The following is a 20,104-nucleotide window of genomic DNA, read 5'->3' on the forward strand; positions in this document are numbered from 1 at the left end:
TAATGAAAAAGATTTCACTCCATCAATCAGATCTAAGGTGAAATCTAAAGAAATGAATTTTAAAACAAGATACACTGAACATTTTCTGAACTAATTAATTAACATCATTAAACAACATTAAAACGGAGTTACCAACTGATGAATATTGACATGTTTTCGTAGGTTTAACGTAGTGAGAATTGTGATAAATGCTCCAATTAATTATACCATCAGCATAGAGAAACATCAGCTCCAAGTGTCCCTACTTCTCTGAAGGATTGTTTTGACAATCAAGACAATAAACTTTAAACAATAAAAATATCAATCTTTATTCTTTGAGATAGCATATCAAAGATAAAACCTTAATCTATAATACCATAACAAAGTACACAAGAACTATACAACAGTAAACAAAGTGTAACCCAATAACTTTCTCTGGATAGAAGACAATAGTTCTTGGTTGTGAATGTATTATCTCTTCTGTGTGTATGGAACTCACTTTGGTTTTGACTTGAGGAAAACAAACATGTTCTAAATTTAGATGTAACCTCTATAAAATATCCCTTGAGTTTATATTAATGCACACATTCTTCACAAATATTTTTAAAAAACGTTGCAATTTTATTGGTGTTATTTAAGTTATTTTGGCACAATTTCTTCCACTCTGAAAAAATGCTTTGAAACTGTAAAATATCACTGTTAACCATTATCTATTGGGAGGATTGGTTGTGGTTATTAATAATCAATTTACAAATATAGACAACTTTCGCACTTTGGTGCTAGTTATAGTGCAGTCTAGCCAACAGGGTACAACATACTGTATGAATTCAGGCCACAAATAACACTGTGTAAAGCTAAACGATCATCATTGTTAGAGACTTGGAACAAACCTCTGGAAGCAAACAGCTTGAATGAAAAGGTGAAATAAACTGATTACACTTAACATACACATAAATACCTATTCATAAATCAACTCTATATACTGTATGTGCTTCTCTTTAGAACAGAAAAAAAGACTTTTATTTGGTCAGAAAAACATGGACAAATCGGCTGCATGGGACAAAGGTTGCACAGATTTCTCCACAACTCCCAAAAGTATACAATATTAGAACATGAACAACAGCGACACAAATACAATAGTAAATGAGCAATGTAAAATGCAAGGTATGACTGTATTACACAACATTGGCATTATATAGAAAGAGACAGGGTGGTTTGGCAAAAAGGTTGTTTTTTTTAAACATCATAACACAAAAGGAAAAATGACAGTGGGAATAATTTTAGCGAAAGCTGCTCCACACTGCCACTGCTTTCGTTTTTTAAAAATTATTATTTTGCAGTGCGGAGGTGTCAACAATATCTGTATTTTCTCCAAGGTACTATAAACCTAATCTAAATGTCCTTACTTAACCCTAGGATCTATACACCACAACACAACGCAGACCAGGCCAGTGGCTCTAACAGTTATTCCTAGTTTAGAGCTAATGTAGAATCATCTGAAATGCTTCACTTCATTTTGAATTATGCCAATTCTCCTCACCTGGACAGCCCTGCATGGCTAAACCTCCCGTCAACCCAAAATGCTGCAAAAGTATTCTGTACACAACAGGATTTTTTTTCTATGGGCACTCTTTTTTCATCATAATCTGATTCTGATCAAAATCTTGTACATTGTTTCACTGATGATTTACTTAAATCTTACTTGCATGGCTACTGCACTCCACTGCAGTCCTGACAGTCAGCTCGGGCTCTACAAAGCAGCCAAATCTGTATATGTATAGATTTTTTGTTCATCCATTACCTGACAACTGTCATGGTTTATTGTAAACAATCCTGAATTGCATTGCGTGGACAGGTAGACGTGGAGAAAAAAAAAACATGTTCTGTACAGAATGTGTATCTGCAAGGAAGACATGATTTTGTTCAGAATTGTAATGATGGAAAATATAATTAAGCCCACAGAAGGAAAATGTTTGGATTTAGTCTGAATCATGCGTCTTAGAACTTCCTGTGGTTAGGTAGTTTTATGGCAAAAAAAAATGTGCTTCACAGCATGAGTGTGGGCTTGTTAATGTAAACAGAATACATGTGCGAGTGTAGGTTTTGTGCCTGGCCGTGTCCCGATATCGTATCTTGACTCTACATCTCGTGGGACAGGACTTCATGCTGAGCAGCTACTCCGTTGGCCTGCGGAGCGCTGTGCTGCACCTCGGGCTGACCGTTGGCCTTTGGTTGAGCAGCAGGATGGTCGGATGGGTGCGAGCTGAAATGGGCGTTGGATTCATTTAACCGGCGGACACGGTACGTCTCATAGTGGATGCTGCCTGTGATGTCCTTGATGTTCTGCATGTGTGTCCTGAAAGACAGAAGACTGCATTACAACACCGGTAAGTATTGACTAAAGCTATCAACAGCAAATACCTACTAAGCAAAATACGTGTTATTGTGTTATTTCATATGTTATAAGTAGTTGCAGTGGCACCGGGCCAAGCTTTGGTTAAATAACTGGCTTGCAGCTTTTTGTGACACGGGGAAGCTAGCTGTCCCGCGTTTAAAGTTCAAATGTTAAATAAATGTACCTTTGAACAAAAAGGAAATACATTTAACATTTAGCATGCTTCATTTTTATTCTTTGTCATTTTAAGGTAAATATAGCAATATACCATGAGGTTTTTAGGACAGACTGTGAAAAGGCCAATATTGTTGAATGTTATATTTATGGAAATGTTTCAGATAACATCAATATCGATGTGTAAAAAGGTTTGGGAACCATTGCTTTAACCTAGTCCGGCATAGCTAAGGCTCCTGTTTGTGTACTAACAAGCAACTCAAATGCTAACATTTAATGGAGAATCTTTGTGGAAATGCCTGTTGTAACACTGTCTAGGGAAGCACTCAATCCATCTAAAAGAATTTCATTAGTATAGATTTCAGAAGGGAAGTGAAGCTTTATATAGTCTCAGTGCTGTTTCCAATTCATTACAACACAAAGTGAGTTGCTTCTAATGTAGCAGGAGGCTTCGTCCCTAACAGGTCTTTAATATCAGCTCTTATACATGGTGAAATTCAAAAACTGTAAAGTGATGATGGAAGCTCACCTGATGAGGAGGTCTCGCAGGTAAGCAAACTCACAGTGTGCAATATTCTCAACTGCAGAGAGAGAAGAGAGGAAGTTGTTAGGTTGCTATTCAGCAGATACATCAGGGCTTTACGTACACAGGCAATGAGATAACTAAGATCCTTCTATTCCAGCTCACTTGCCATTCCTAAAAGCACCACAAAATGGCAGTGTTGCTCACAAGTCAACTGAAGGGCATCCTCTAACATGACATCTCCAGCAATTTTCTTAAGCCAAGATAACACACTCCTCCATTTGAGTAATTTAATACATCTCTGCTTTCCTCTATATTGGAGAACTTTAAGTGAGACGTTTTAACAAACTCCCCGTGACAAGCTGCTGGTGCCTCCAGTAGGGCTAACACATGTTTGAATTATAGATTATGTCAAGAGTGTAAATGAAAAAAAGGAGGGTGCTATTTATGTAAAGCTTTGAAATCCATGGGCAGGAAATTAAATTCTCTTTGAAAGGAGGAGAGTGGAATAACTGCTGGGTCTGTGATGGCTGATTAGTGGCGTCAAGGGAAGGCGCTACTAACTTGTAACAAAGCTGCACAACCGGTAACCTCACTCTCTTGTCCCTCTATACAGTACAATATATACATTTAAGGCATGACTTCCTCTACTCCTTTTGCTTCTTCCATCTCTAATGTCCCCCCCCCCCCCCAACCCCTGAAAATAATAAACACTTTCTTCTCCACTTGTGATATAGAGACTTCGCCTCTCAGGCCTAAATTCAGAAGTCAGTGCCGACATTTAAGTCCAGCAGCTTCCTCTCTCCTCCTTTTCCTTGTTCCCCTTTACCCGCCGCCTGGATTTACTAGAATGGAGCCATTGTTCTTTTAGCCGGACAAGACGGCATTTGTCCCACAGTCCGTGTACTTCACCTTTCTCGCCCCTGCCGTTCTGTGGAGTTAATTTCATAAAGCCTGCTAAGAGAGCAGCAGTCACCTTCAAGTTCTTAACACTAAGAGGGCTCAAGGTACTACCTCGGAAATGTAATCTTCTCAGGGAGTAAAACTGCCTCGTTTTAGCTCAAACTAAATGCACTTCTGAGGTTCAAGTAGAACCAATGTAATCATTCAAGTAAAGTAATAAAATAAATATATATTGTATTCTTTAAGCTTGTCATGTGTTTTAATGCAAAAATGTTCATTTGAATAGTAACTTCACTACAGCTTCCCTGTTTTTAAAATGTTACTTAAGTACAGAACGCAGTTACTTTAAGAGCTGAACTGAGCTACCTTTATGTTTCTCACAAGGTCACATTCCCAGTGAACCAGTAGGTGGTTCCCAGGTGAAATAGACAAGCAGCTTTCTCGACTCTACGGCCTGAATAATTTACAAGCTATAAAAATGGTTTATTTTTAGCGACATATTTATGTTTTACAATGCATTTATAGCATAGCCAATAAAACTAGAGCTCAGTATGCATTGCTGAAGAGGGTGCTGAAGTGCATCCAGGGAAGGAGACCGCATTTGTTTAACAGTAACAGTCCCTTGTCTGGGCCTACTTCAGCCAACTTATTGTCCTCTAATCATATTTTCACTCCAGACAGATGTCCCCTCTCGCTCTCCCTCTCCCTCTCCCTCTCCCCCTCCATCTCTCATACACATACACGCACGCACGCACGCACGCATGGGTGAGATGAGGACATTGCTTGCTATGAACCTCCTTGGCAGTGTGAGCATGCAGCACAGGCCAACAAATGTAACCTGTATCACATTCGCTGCGTGCGAGTGTGTGTGAGGCAGTGTGTCCGCGTTATCCCAAAGGACACAGAAAGTCCTTGTAAATCTCTTCCTCCTGTCTCATACATGTCCCTAGTTACAGGCTCAGAGAGACATGTAAACAAACACACTGGTATTCAAACAACAGATGGTTAAACCAGCTGGCCAGAATTTAAAGCTGCAGTTCGTAAATTTCCACATGTTGAAAATAAACCAAAAAATTTGAATCTTTTCACCGTGTTGCTGTATTGTATAAATGCCATCAACTGGCCTGGTGGCATGCAAGTGATCATATTATCTATCAGAGTAATAAAGCGAGATGGTTTTGGCAATGTCAACTGAACAGGTGTAACCCAGGTGTGAGACGTTTCAGTGTTTGAACACCGTTCAGATGGACATTATGATATATTATTAGTCCAATCTGTAATACATAAATGTGAGATTTATTTTAAACTCAATGGATTTCAGCTTTTACTGATGCTGATCTGTGTTTAGACCGTCAGGAAATATGCATTATTCAGCCTGGTGAATCATTTTCTATGGTCCGTTTAGCAGGACAAATAACCAGCTGTGCAATTTTATGTGCGAGTGAGTCTTAGGATTCATGTGCATTACCCTCTATGGTGCCCCATTTCGTTTTCCTTCCCAGAATCCTTTTTCCGTTCACCTGGTACTCCTGGTCACTGCCCACAACAGCAAAAGGGATCATCTCCTGTTGAGTGCACACGTGCAAACACACACACGCACAAATGCACACAGTTATTGAAGCACTACCACTGATTTGTTTTCAGGTCATGTTTTTTGTTCTACACCTTTACTAAAACACTTTAATTTAAGCCTGCAAAATACACATTAATGATTGCTATATATAAAAAAGGTGGAGTCACAGGAGGACACCCTCTAGGGAACTGACTGAACTTACCCTTATTTTGTCATTGATCATCCTGTCGTCTGCATCCTCGTCAAACTCTTTCTGAGGGTAAACATCGATTCCATTGGCTCGCAGCTCTTCCCTAATCTGCACAAAGCCAAGCACAATGACACACAGCAATATGAAATCTAATTGCATAAATATACATAGTAACAGCTCACAAAGTTATCTTAAATAGTACATAATTGACCAAGTAATTCAGTTAAATAGGTTTTTTTTTTACGTCTTGGTAATCACATTTCTAAGACATTTTTCACAATCGCTGAATCATTACACATCGGTTTCAGTAATGAGCGCTGAGACGGACACTGAAGAAAGGGAAGTCTCATCTCACCGACATTAAAGGCAAATTAGTCACCATCATGCCTGGACTGCATGTTGTTTACATACAGGTATTTAAGTCTGGGCCGGAGACTTAAATAGAAGCTGCTCTGACCCGCTAGAGCAGGGGTGGGGAACCTCCGGCCTCCGGGCCGTAAACGGCCCGCGAGACCTTTTGATCCGGCCCTCGAGGTAATTCATAAACACGCAAAGAAATCCACTAGTAAAGAAAACTAAAAAATCTAGACAGCAATAGATCGTGTGCATGTGAGGTCACGCTTATTTCCCAACCCGGAATTCAGCCATGTTGGTTGGAATACACAACCAAGACGGCGGCCGTTCACGTGTGAGTTGCTGCAATGCTTCGTAATTTTCTTTGTATTTAAACGTCTAAGATTGAAAGAAAATGGCAACCTTGTGCGCAGTGTATAATTGTGGTCATAACGCTACTCGTGACCCAGAGAAATGGTTCTTTAGATTTCCTAAAATCATCAAAAACAACGATCCACAAAAGAGGGATGAATTGCTGTCTACCGAACGCCGTAAGCTGGTTTAGCCACATAACTCGTGAGGATTTAACAGAAGAAAAAGCACAATTCACCCGTGTGTGGTGTCCACTTTATATCTGGTAAGAGCTCATGCTAAAGCTATGTTTACATTAGCGAGGATAACATCGCCGCTCTTCTCACTCACAAACCACGGCTTGAGCGATGCATCTCGAGCTCTTAGAGATTGATTTACACGGGCATGGACGAGCACCCTGTCATCTTTCAGTGGTTTGGTAAGAAGACTACCAACCCAGCCAGAAACAAAGACATTATAAGCATCTAAGCTCCTGTATGCCTTAATTTGTGCTTTGGTTGCCCACGACGTTTGTAGCACAAGGTAGTTCACAATATCCGGATATTCAATCGGCGGTAATGAATCCAAATCCTCAATATAATCCGACGGCTTTAGCGTGTACGGGTCACGGCCGCAAATTTGGACTTTTTCTCTGAATCTTGCCTTTGCAGAGGACTGCATGATTTGTTATTCATCCAACATGGCGTCGCAGGCATACGTTACAGTTTTGTCACGTGATTGCACACGAAGAATAGACGGGCGACTGACTGTTTTTCCTGGCCAAGATCAGGGTCCTTGAACACAACACGAGAGGTAGGTGTCATCACGTGATCACGTCATGTCAAAAAACTTAGATATTAAACGAGACTGTCATTAACATCAGTGAACGCAGCATGGCGAGTGTAAACAAGAGAAATGTGGATGCGGAATGTCGCACTTTCCAGGAGAAATGGACGAACGATTATTTCTTTGTGGAAGTAAAAGGCCAGTGTGCCTAGTTTGTGCGGACGCGTTTGCGGTGATGATCTTGAACGTCATTACACCATGTGACATACCAAACTGCACGAGCTGAAAGGACGAGTGCGTTTGGATAAAGTTGACGCTCTTCGGCAGAGTTTGGCCCAACAAGCAGCTCTCTGCAGAGCTTAACATAAACACATGGACAGATAGAGCGGTAGACCACCACACCAAGAACAGACTGTTCCACCACTGCTGTGCAGTTATCACTGCCATGTGCAATACTCACTTTATTTTCAACCACTTGGTACTTATATTATTTTTTATTCTATTTAATTATTGTTTACTGCCTTTTTTACTTCATATGTTCTTTTGCTGTGACAAGATACATTTCCCCGTTGTGGGACTAATAAAGGATTTCTGATAAAACAGAAAGATACATGGATAAAAAAGTTGCTTTTTTGTACAGCATATAAGAAAAGTGAAATTAGTATGGCCCTCGAAAGATGTTGTAAAAAATAAATTGGACCTCGATAGGAAAAAAGGTTCCCCACCCCTGCGCTAGAGGACTTAAATAAACACTTGGTTTTGTTATACGTGCTGGTGTTGACATTAAATGGTTCCTAATATCCTTGCCACGGAGGAGTTAACATGGAGGTTAACCGCTCTTAGGGAAAAAAATAAATCCAGACGTATGACTTATACAATGGTCTCCCCTATGCTTTGTATGTCTTTATAATGACTGAAACTCAGGCACTGATGCAGAAAAATAGACGGACAAGCTTCTGGGAGAAATGTCCTTTTAATGAATGACTGTTCACTCCCACAATTACTACTCTGACAATTTCCACTTGGTCCTTGATCAAACATGTCATTGTTTATCCTTGGAAGCTTTCTCAGGCTTACATTATAGGATGCAAACCAAGTGAAATTCTACAAAAAAAACCACATCAACTGTTGGTTAGAGAAATGCGAAAAGGCAGTCCCAGCTGGACACACGGAGGCTCAACATTTAACCCCGCTCAGAAAACCCCTCTCATTCTGTTTGCAAGTTGTTGAAGGGAAAGTGAAAAAAACATTTGGCACGAGAGGCTTTTAGTCAATAATCTTCAGGGTCATACAGAGCATGTGCAGCCAACCAAAACAATCCAGCTACAAGCCCTGCGGCTTCCATTCTCTGCCAGGGCCGGGTTCAATCTCTGCTTTGTTCGTACTGGACGGTGTTACAGGCATCAGGGGGGAAACGGTAGCCAAGACGGCCATGGTCCTTCTCTAAAATGAATAAGGTCTGTAGTCTTGGAAGATGATAGATGAAATGAAATGATGGAGGAAGGCAGGTGGCTGTCTGCCTCCTGCGGATTGAGAATTATCCAAGAGAAGCACACGAGGAGGTGATGCAGCGGAGATCGTTTAAGACTCAAGCCAGGTGGAGCGGGAATCTGCTGTAGCAGTGGAAGCCATGATAACGAGGTGACGTTACAGCCTGAGGAGTCTTGTTGTGTGTTAGTTTGCTATGAATGAGACTACTGTAACATACCAAGTAAAAGCAAAATAACCCCTGAGGGGAACAACAAGTGACTAGGCTACTGCTTAAAATCTTCCTATGAAGGTGCAGGTGTTCACAATCTTAGTTTAGTGTGTTAGCATGCTCACACTTGCTAATTAGCATCTATCACAAAATATAGCCGAGGCTGAAGGGAAAGCAATAGTTTGCAATTATCAAGTCATAAACCAGAGTCATTAGGTTTCATCCTCTGGCCTCAGTGGATATATGGATCAAATGTCATGGCACTCCATCTAATAACTGTTGAGACATTTAAAAAAAAGATGCTGCAAGTGGAAACACTGGGGAATCACAAAACTCATACGGAGATATTGCCTCGCAACCATTTAAAAATGTGCATACCCATGCAATAGATGTTTAGATATTTCAGTCTGGACCTTAAGCAGTGGGCACAATGCTAGCAAGGCTAAAATAAATGAGCAGCACTTAAAGATGAGTAAACTATAAAGAGCTTTGACAATTACCAAAGTATCAAAAACAGGGAAATTAACTGAGCTTACTATTAGAAACTGATGAATTGGTTACCAAAACGCTACTTTCTAGCGCCTTTACTTCAGGCCGTGTTTCAGAGAGGTCATGTTTTTTTTTTCCATGTACCTCACAGCGGAAACCTCTGAACTTGCTGACTTGTACGATCTCCCAGTAATTCACTGGTAATGAAGGGCCTGCCTGCTCAGCTGGCAACTGGGCAGAAGTCCCGCATCTAAAAAAGAGCTAGACTTAGGAGTTTGTAAAACGCCGCTCAGTAAATAAATGCTACAAATAAAAAAGAGGTCTTAAATTTTTCCTTCTGGACTGAGCATGACTTTCGGAGTGTTACCATTAGAGATGATACGGTATTCACCAAGACGAGTACAATGTGGGTTCGCCCAGATGGTTTTTGTTTGTGGCGTCTGGCAGCTCTTCATGTGTTACCAACATGTGGTGGAGAATATGCAAACACGTGTGTTAGTGAGGGGAATCCGCCGACCTTCTCATACACTTATTTTAAACTTAAAGACCTGCTTCAGGTTATTGCAGGTGTGATGGGAGGATGATCTCAAACGTCCAGTATTTTTAGACACTTGTAAAAAGCACTTCTCTCATCTCACACACACACACACACACACACACACACACACACACACACACACACACACACACACACACACACACACACACACACACACACACACACACACACACACACACACACACACACACACACACACACACACACACACACACACACACACACACACCTCTCACCGTCTGTTTAAAGAAGTCCCTCTCTTCCAGGGTGAGTGTGTCGGCCTTGGCGATGACAGGGACAATGTTGACCACCTTGCTGAGACGCCTCATGAACTCCACATCCAGAGGCCTCAGACTGGAGGAAGACAGAGATGACAGTACAACGTTATTTAATGCTTACATGTTGCTGTCATTTAACTATGCGGTAATACACAGGGTTAGGGTTAGTGAATGTGTGTTTACAACAACTCACAAATCTCCAAAGTTTTCTTTTTTACCTCTGTGGCACGAAGAAAATACATTTCTTGTATTTTATTCTACATTACACATTCTAATACAGGAAGTTGCAGAAAGGGAAAAAGTTATTCCATTATTGCTTTAAAGTAATGTAATGACACACAGTAACCACTAGAGGGCAATCATGCTGTTCCATTACATTCAGTTCACCCTGATTTCTCATGTCTACACTCATCATGCTTCATAAACATATGCTCATTGAAACCATTTTCTTGTGACATTCTCCTAGTTGCCATTTCATTAAACTGAAGAAGAGCTTGCACATTCATTTTGAGGGTTAATGCAAAACAGTTCATCATTATGATGCAGCTCTTTGATTGCAGTCTCCCATTTGTTTCTAATATTCTGCTTTTGCTTAACTCAAACCAAATGTGGACAAAAGTATACTCTCCATATTTCAAGAAAGGTTTTCACTTCTCTCCTGTAGCAGCCTAATGGTTGTGCCTGGTGACGTTCTGACTAGCGCTCTCCTTAATTCACTCGCATTTCTACACTGCTGTTCTGTTCCTGTATGTTTCCCCATTTCTCTCTGCCCTCAGTGTTTTTCAACATAGCCTCCAGTTGCTCCTCCAGACAGTCCCCTCATGCTGTGCGCTCTGCCCTCCAATTAGCCCCAGCAAAGCCAGGCCAGCCTGATTCAAAGATCCAGGGGCAGCTGGAGGAGAGGCCTGGCTGGCTCTCCACAGTGACTGACAAGCATGTCACCATGAACATGGATGAAACACTGGGGAGCATGTGTTACATGGAGCGAGACAGAGGAGAAGGAGAAATAGAGCTGCACAAAGGTAAAGAGCGGTGCATTCAACCAGACATCACTACATTTTTATGCACGTTTCATGCTGAGGAGGCAACTGGCACGTGTCATATGCCAACAATGAGGTTGGATAGCGAGAATGTAAAAAAAAAAGGGGAAGAAGAAAAGAAGAAGTGAATGATCTGAATATGTGATGTGTGAATATCAAATATAAATGACTTAACTGCATACATAGACTGTCTATGTACAGATGCAGGAACGTACAAATTGGCATGCAAGCTGCGTCATATGCATGACCTAGCGTACATGCACACTTTCATGTGTACACATGTATCTTCGCACATGAACATATGGCAAATAAATAAGTATGTATGCACATATGTTCATTTAAATGCCTGCTTACATGCACAAATTCTCCTTTTTATGTGTTTGGGGAAAAAAATTGCAGTCATGTTTATAGCAATTGAGAACGATAAGCTCGACTGTCAAATGAGAAGCGAAGAGAAGAGCCAACCGCAGCGCAGAGCTCCACCTTCTTTTATATACAGTAATAGATCAGAAACCAGCTCTGAATTGATGAGTCAAAGTGCAGCCTTCTTTTTCTCAGGAAGACATGTTAAATGAGGTAACAACAAGATTGCCCAGAGGGGAGACAGCGTGGCTGACTGCCATTATCGGAAATGGCTGCTGATGCCACTCATCTATCTGAAACCACAGGAGCAACTAAAAAGCAATTTGCTGACACGCAAATTACATTAGAGCCTCGATAAAAACAAACTGCTGTTTAAAGCGCTTCAGACAAAAAGACAACAGGGGACAGCATATCTCCAATGATAGAGGCCTGTGAGAGCTACCAGGGAATTTCTGTCATCATTTTCCTGCTCGTCATTCTTAGACTGCGGTAGCATGGCAGAGGCGTCCAGAGGCTTTTGGCACTGTGTCTGTGTAATTGGTTACAGATCCTAAAACTTCAACTGGTGTTACTGTGTGAAATGAAAAGAGGAAAATAAGCAAAAGTAGAATAATAGAGTTTTTAAGATGTGTTCCAGCACTCGTTTCCCCATGAAGCAGACTCCAATTTAAAGGCGGACAACAAAACTAGCACACATTCGATTTATTTTTGGGTGCATAGAAAATGTGATTATTCAAATATTTTGCTGTATGTGGCATACAGTCTCATAACATAACTAATGTGTATTTGCATGCATACATGCACGTGCATACATTAATCTCTATGTCAGGTCACAACAGTTGCTCCAGCAGATGTCTTCTTTGTTCTGCTGCCTACAACTCTCTGGTTGGCTGTAAGGAAGACACCACTTCCCGACAGATGGTTACATCTTTGTTTTCGAAATGAGTGTGTTTTCTCACAAATTCACGAGCGTTTCACAGTTAAGTGTGCATGTCAGGGATGTTTATGTTCGTGTGGGTATGACACTTTGAAAGTAACTCAGAAACAACATCTGATATTAGGAGCTCAGCGACGGAACAGATTCACAATGAAAAGAAGAGGGAGATGAGCTGTTTGGTGTTGTTGAACTGGCTGAACTGAGCAGCTGTAAGATGTGTATGACATACAAACACATGCAGGGCATCCACACAAGTGTTAGCATGCCTACTGCCCACTTGAGTCTACTACACGCTCTACTTTACATGAACGGGGATACACACAAACGCACACAGTCTCTGAAGCTGCAGCTGTGGCGACTTGAGCACATGATGAGGGGGTCTGTCAAACAGCGGGACACAGACACACACATGTCATCCTCCACTCAGAGAGAGAACATTTAAGTGGACAACTGTTGAGTTATCAGTGCATGGAGCCGACACAGAGATATGCGCTCAGATGGTTAGTGAAAGAGCGTGTGTATACAGTTGGTGCGCATTGGGTGTCTAGCTTGTATCTTTCATATTCCTTTCAGGATTCAACTAACAACTACGATCTGTGTGTGGATCGAGTCTTGCTGCGTCTCCTCCTTGACCCACAGTGCACATAAGGACAGACCATACATCGCTGTTAAATCAAACTAATTACGGAGGCGACTTGGGAAAACAAAAGCCCTAATCACTTGACAAAGCAGCAGGGGAAATGTGGTTTGTGTCATCCCTGCAGCAGTAAAGTGTGCCGACACAAACGCCATGCAAGTCGAGATATCAGCCGCCACCTGGTTGTTTAAAAAGAGACGTGTGCTCTGCCAAGACACCGTAAGGACATTTGACTGTTTTGTTTCTTCTTCTGATCTGTGAACCACTTGGTGTCCCATCTGTCTGTTTAACAGCATTTTCCAGATGAATAATGAAGACACTGAATCAATAATGAAATACAGATCGTTGATGCAGCCATTTTTCAAATTAAATTCAGATCGTTGATGCAGCCATTTTTCAAATTAAATTCAGTGGAAAAACACTTTCATGGCGTAGGGATATATTAGATTAGGAGGTTGGCAGATTGAGGGGATTGTATACATGTTAAGGCCACACAATTTCATTCATTTCAGTGGTAAATGCATTAAGTCAGTAAGCCCATAATCAACACGCTCAGGTAAAAGGTTATATGCCTCGACCACTACAATTTCTTCTTCTCTCTACATCCTGATAATTGTTTCCCTGTCTCTCTACTTCTCTCAACTATGAGAACTGTAGAGTCCAGTTTCATCGTGAAATCTGACTCTTCAAGTGATATTCAGCGTCTCTCAGCGGAGGGAATGAGTTGCACATGTAGTCACTAAAGAGAGAGATGATGAAAAAAGCTGTAGAAGGATGTGGTTAAAGAGCTGTGGACAGACAATGGGTCAGGGGGGGATTCCCAGAAGGCCTGATTAGTCCCTGCAGCTGTGGGAGAAACTGGTGGAATGAGGAGCAAAAAGTGGGGGCACTTAGTCCCAAGAGTCTTTATGCCTCTTTAATATGGGATCTTACCAGTGGCCTGTGGGAGGTATGAAGTATATGCAACAGTGCACCCTGGAGTCTGGGATCCTCTTCTTCCTGTTGATGTTGATTTCCTCCTGCAGGTAGGCTTCATACTGGTCATTGATGAACTTCATAATAGGCTGCCAGCTGACAAAGGAAACAGGAACAGGAAGCTAGTTTTATACCAGCCCAGAGTCGAAACCGCTTGCTCACAGTTATTTAAGCTATGACAGTTACTGACGAGTTACAGTGATAAATAATATGGTTTCATGAAGAGTTACTGTGTGTTCTGCAACTTGTACACACTAGATATTCTCAAAGAATGAGAGTTGCCAATGACATGAGATATTCTATTTACTTATTGAATTATGTACTTTTGTAAATGAGTTCTTTACATAAAAGGCTCAATCACAGAGTAGTTACTTTAATTAAATCAGTTAAATTGAACACATTTTCAAAAGCTGCTAAGCCTTAAGAAATTAATTAATATGAATTTCAGTAGAATAACATTTTCAAGGCTCAACAGAAATACGTTTTCTGTTGACATTTCCTATGACTATCTAGACATTTGCAATGTTATTTTGATAAAACAAGGAACTTTGGCGTTGATGACTATAAATGCAATGACTGAAATAACTTTACTGACAGCTTCTGAGGCCTTCAGATAAAGTAGCCTGAGCTTACCAGTTTTCATTGTTGATCTGATCCCCAAAGCCCGGAGTGTCGATTACCGTCAGCTTCATCCTCACTCCTTTCTCCTCAATATCTAGACAAAGAACAACAATGTTATCAGTATTTCTTTTGGATACGCAAAGAGAGAAAGCAACACACCAGTAGTATTACAGGGAACCAGGAACACATGTTAATAAGAATATTATAAATATTTCCACTGTAGGCTACAAAGGATGAACATTGGCTAACCGTGACTGATGGACTTGATCTCGATGGTCTTGGGGATCCTCTCCTCCGGGTTCGGCTGCACTGATTTACGGCTCACCTTGGATTTGAACAGAGTGTTCATCAGAGTGGACTTCCCCAGGCCACTTTGACCTGGTCAGGAAAACACAGACACACGCAACAGTTAGAGAGACACATTGTGAACACATTCACTAGTGTTTTTAACCCCATACAGTCACAAGGACAAGAGCCTCATTCAACTCTGACGCAAGAGTTTCTTTGCAGGCTTTTCCTCACAAAACCAGAGAGATTGAATATGCACATGACATCATTTCTAATGTATGGAGTGTGTGTGTGTGTGTGTCAATAGACCATGAGCATAGCAGGACAGCTGCAGGGTCAGACAGGCAAGCCATGGAGGCCAAGAGGACAGATGTATTGTATAGACCACACACACACACCGCACACACGCACCCACGCACAACCATTTTGAGATGAATCACTATCCTCACAAGAAAGACGAGTCTACATTGGGAAAATCCCTGGAATCTTGACTTTACAAAGTGACTTTATATATTCATGCCACGTCTCGTTTGTTTGGTCGCTGCGCTTCGTTGTGCTAAACAACTAGAGAACAGACGGATAGGGTGGACAAAAAACATTAGTAATCAAAACGTGTATTAGATTATTTTGTGTTTGTTTTCAAATATCAAGACATTTAAAAAATGTTAGTTGTTTGTGAATGAATAATTCTTACATATGCACACACACACACACACCAACTCTCGGGCCAGTTTAATTTCCCTCCATATTTCTCTGTCACCCTCTGTTCACAGCCCCCATGGGCATCCATTGTGGCGTGTGGAGCATTGCCAAGCTGCCAGGCCCTCTGTGACACCCAGGGCGGCCTTTTCCACCACTCGCTCTCTCTCTCACACACACACACACACACACACACACACTGAGACACCCTGGTTGCCCTCTCTGTGTGGCGGAAATCGAAAGGTCAGACGGCTGAGGGCAGGGATTAGGCAAATGCATCTCATAGAGGGGACCACAATGGACATGGCCAAGACCACAGCTACTCTAACCTTTCATGTCCTCACTCGACGCCCAAGTGACAACTGTGCTGGGCCAACGGAAACTTTATTAGAGTCACAAAAGTTGTTTCTGTCCCATTATCCTGGCATTCTTCTTGAAACTTTTAAATCTAAAGATGCATCAAACATACAGTGAAAAATAAGTATATTTACTGTAGCTTTGTGCAAGGCTCGAACACAATATCACAAACACCTCTACAATCCCAGTGTCTAAGGAGTGACAAAAGAAAATCAAACGTCTAATAAAAAGGCAAGAGATTGAGACATTTTTCTCAGGATTTTGTGTATCAAGTGTAAAAAGGCAGGTCAATACTGGCCTTACACTTACAGGAATAGGACTCCAATGAAGTGTTAGGCAACTATCTGCCAACGCATTACTCAGAAGAACTTGATATGTTGCTATCGCACTCACTGTATATTAAAGCAATCAATCACATCACAGCATCACGCAGGTTTAAACTCATCATTGTTCGTTTCTATTGTAAACTCTTAGTCTTCTACTCTGTTGGGCACAGTGTCAGAGTATCATTTCACAACACAGAAAAAATAAAAGTATATCATCTCACAGCATAAGTTTAATTTATTCTCAAGGTGTTGGAGCACTGCAAGTGGAAACATGTTGGTGTCAGTTCTGAAGTGTTAGTTCACTTCTCACTAAAACTGTTACACTTTCACTACAGTCCCCTCCATCTTTTTAATCAATATTCCTCTCTTGATGAACAGTATCGGTCCTCCTTGGAGTTGTACCGCCATGACATCGAGCTGTGTGAGGAAAACACTGACTGCATTCTCCAACTACCACCAAGCCAATATGATCAAAACATTAACACCACGGCTTGAAAATCTAAAATCGGGAGCTTTTTCAACATCTTCCTTTGGAGTAATCTGTATCTCAGTGTGTGATAAAACACATTTTGACATTCCTTTCTCTGAAGACAACATGTGCATAGGTTCGTGCCTGCCTGCTTGCATATACACAGGTGCATTCAGGGATAATTGTGTGTGCACAGTCTTGATAGTGGGTTCGACAGTAACTGGCACTGCGTAGATGCTCTTTAAAAAGTGTGAGCTTCGCCTTATCAGAGTAATCGCCGTCATTGTGCCATTTTATCAGCATGAACGCCTCCTTTATTCCACTCAAGTGTGTTTGTTTACATCATTGACACTCAAAGAAAAGAGTTTGTTAAAGAGGCACCATGCTGGCTGACTCTTAATTAAACAACTGAAGTAGAACCACACAAACACATTTTCTTCTTTCTTTTGACTGCATCAAAAGGAGAGCTGAGGGCAAGCTTCATTATTTACACAATAAAGAAAAAATGGATAGAAAAAGGTATTTTCCATGTCAGAAAACCTGCAAACTAATCATGTTGTGCATGACATCCTATTGTATGTGTTTCATTCTGCATGTTGTGTTGCCTACATGCTTTAAATGGTTACATTCTGATCCTGAGTCGATGCCTGTTGTAACATTTGGAAGTGATTACAGCTTCAAGTCTTCGCGGACACATCTGTGCCAGTTTAGATTTTGAGAAGTTGTATCCAAATCTAACATGAAGGCATAATCAAGCTCAAGGTCAGGTTGGATGGGAACAGTTAAGCTAATCTCAACATCATACACACAGATTTTCAGTTCTATTCTATACAGTATGGTGACCAATCTTTGCTCGTAAGAAATATCTTTATATATGCAATTATTCAGCATTAGCAACCTTTAACAGTTTCATTCTCCTCCACAATACCTACTCATGAAGGTCAATGGCAAATTAGCTGCAAATCAAAGTAATTTGTGGGGGACAAGGTCAGGGTTAACAACACAGCTCAACAGTTAAGTGGACAAAACACATTTTCCGAAGAAAAAAATGTGATTTCTTTTCGAATTGGAGAAAGTAAGAACATGATAGAAAAAGAATCCTGCCCATGAAGCTGTTCTGCTTGTTTTTCTGAGGGTGCATGGACTCAAATTGTGGGAGATTAGTGATACTTTTGGACTGTTATTGTTAAATGAATTAAATGTCAGACTCACCCACAACCATGATGTTGAGCTCGAAGCCCTGCTTCATGGCCTTCCTCCTCATCTGCTCCAGGATGGCATCGATGCCCACGTAGCTGAAGTCGCTGCCATGGGTCTTCTCCCCCTTACCTTGTGGGTTGGGGTGGTGGGGCTTGGCAGACTCCGACATGTTGCTGTGGCTCAGACTAACCTCTGACCCTGAGGGATGCAGATTAAGAAGACAAAATGTTCTGTTAGATTTATATGGTATCTAATATTTAAGCATAAAGCAACATTTTTAAGCACTGAATTGTAGAAATTAGTAATACAAATACATGCAGTGACTTAAAAACAACAACTGCATGGCTCAGTACACAAATGCAAGTGAAATCATATGAACTGCAGAATACAGAAAGATACTGATCGAGCAGTTCATTTCCTGTGTGAAACAGGATACAGCAGACTTAAAACTCACATTTATGAGCACCCGTCTTTGCACATTGAAAGGTGCTAATCTGTCATTTACACTGTTTGCCAAAAACCCAATTTAAAGCGGCAGGGAGACATACATGTGTAGATGTGCACGCACACATAAAATACCAAGATACACTTTCCCATAACTGTTCAATAAAGAATTATGGTCTCAGTGGTCCATACTCCAGTGCATACACTCAACTATAAAACTAACCAGTAAATCATATTGAAACAGGCACACATCTGCTTCCATTAGCAACTACCTCATGTTGGCAGCATAGCCACAAGAGAAAATCTGAATTTTCAGGAAATAAATTATGTAGAAGTTATAACCAAAGTTAAACAGAACATCTGTAAATTAGAGGTGAAGTTCATAATCCTAAAGGAATTAGGAAGACAAAATGAACAGACCTTTTTCGGAGAAAACAAATCACGGCTTACCTCACTTTAAGGAGGATCGATTGTTATGGAGAAGATGAAGGCTGTGTGCCAAGGCGCCACTGCAACATACCTCAACTCAGCCAAATGTGCTAGAATGTGCTTGCAGCAGCAGCAGCAGCAGCAGCGACTCACAATCTTCTTAATGTAGGAGGAGACAACATTTCCTGTGCTGTGACAGAAACTTGTGGTATTGTCTGTGTCAGACACTACAAACCACAGACACATATACCTGAGGCAAAGTGGAGACAGCCATCCTAACTACATACAGGTACCATATACTGTAGCTGTAATAGACTAGGGCTCTGTTTTGGGTTGATTATTCTTAGACAAAGCGATAGACTGCATGTAACAGGTTTGTGTAACATTGGTAAGAAAGATTATACATGCAGTACAAATACCAGCGGAATATCTTCCTGATATGTAACTTTCCTGCACGGTTTTGCCTTCCTGGGCCCTCAGATAAGACGGAAAGTGTGAGATGGTGGAACAAGTGACGGTGGGAGGTTGTGAGAGGCATGTGATCTTGCTAAGAGTATCAATTTTCCAGCTTTTACTGCAACTATGTAGTACAGACCTTCTGTGGCTTTGACCTGGGAAAAGTGTTGCTAATAACCACTTTGTGTTGTGCAGCCCTTATAGCACTGTGAGTGCTTTAAATTTAAGGGCACAACTGGGGCCTGTCTCAAAAGGAAACAGAAACACACATTTATACACTGAGGGACTTTGGAAGTGTGATGATAGATGGAGACAGAGACAGAGACATATATATATATATATATTTATATCTAGATATAAATCTATATATATATATATATATATATATTTATATCTAGATATAAATCTATATATATCTAGATATAATATATATATATATATAGATTATCTATCTATCTATCTATCTATCTATCTATCTATCTATCTATCTATCTATATATATATATATATATATATATATATATATATATATATATATATATATATATATATATATATATATATATATATATATATATATATATATATATATATTATATTATATATAATAGATATATATATATATATCTAG

At 40.6% G+C, this 20,104-nt stretch overlaps 1 protein-coding gene across 5 annotated transcripts in view; it reads right to left on the reverse strand.

The window, feature by feature from the left end:
• Positions 1-283: 283 nt before the first annotated feature.
• Positions 284-20,104, reverse strand: part of septin9b (septin 9b) — a 72,324-nt gene continuing 52,503 nt past the window's right edge. For 4 of the 5 annotated variants that reach the window (XM_029433613.1, XM_029433602.1, XM_029433592.1 and 1 more), the window contains 9 exons: positions 18,157-18,342; positions 15,055-15,183; positions 14,818-14,899; positions 14,143-14,280; positions 10,191-10,308; positions 5,750-5,845; positions 5,443-5,539; positions 3,078-3,129; positions 284-2,335 (listed from right to left, as the gene is read on the reverse strand). In XM_029433613.1, coding sequence (XP_029289473.1) covers positions 2,119-2,335; positions 3,078-3,129; positions 5,443-5,539; positions 5,750-5,845; positions 10,191-10,308; positions 14,143-14,280; positions 14,818-14,899; positions 15,055-15,183; positions 18,157-18,342 — 1,115 coding nt within the window. In that variant the 3' untranslated portion in view covers positions 284-2,118. Of the gene's footprint in view, positions 2,336-3,077; positions 3,130-5,442; positions 5,540-5,749; positions 5,846-10,190; positions 10,309-14,142; positions 14,281-14,817; positions 14,900-15,054; positions 15,184-18,156; positions 18,343-19,038; positions 19,142-20,104 lie in introns of those variants that run through there. The other variant, XM_029433629.1, reaches the window with a different exon arrangement.

This window comes from Cottoperca gobio, chromosome 1, assembly GCF_900634415.1.
Source record: "Cottoperca gobio chromosome 1, fCotGob3.1, whole genome shotgun sequence".
Classification (NCBI taxonomy): domain Eukaryota; kingdom Metazoa; phylum Chordata; class Actinopteri; order Perciformes; family Bovichtidae; genus Cottoperca; species Cottoperca gobio.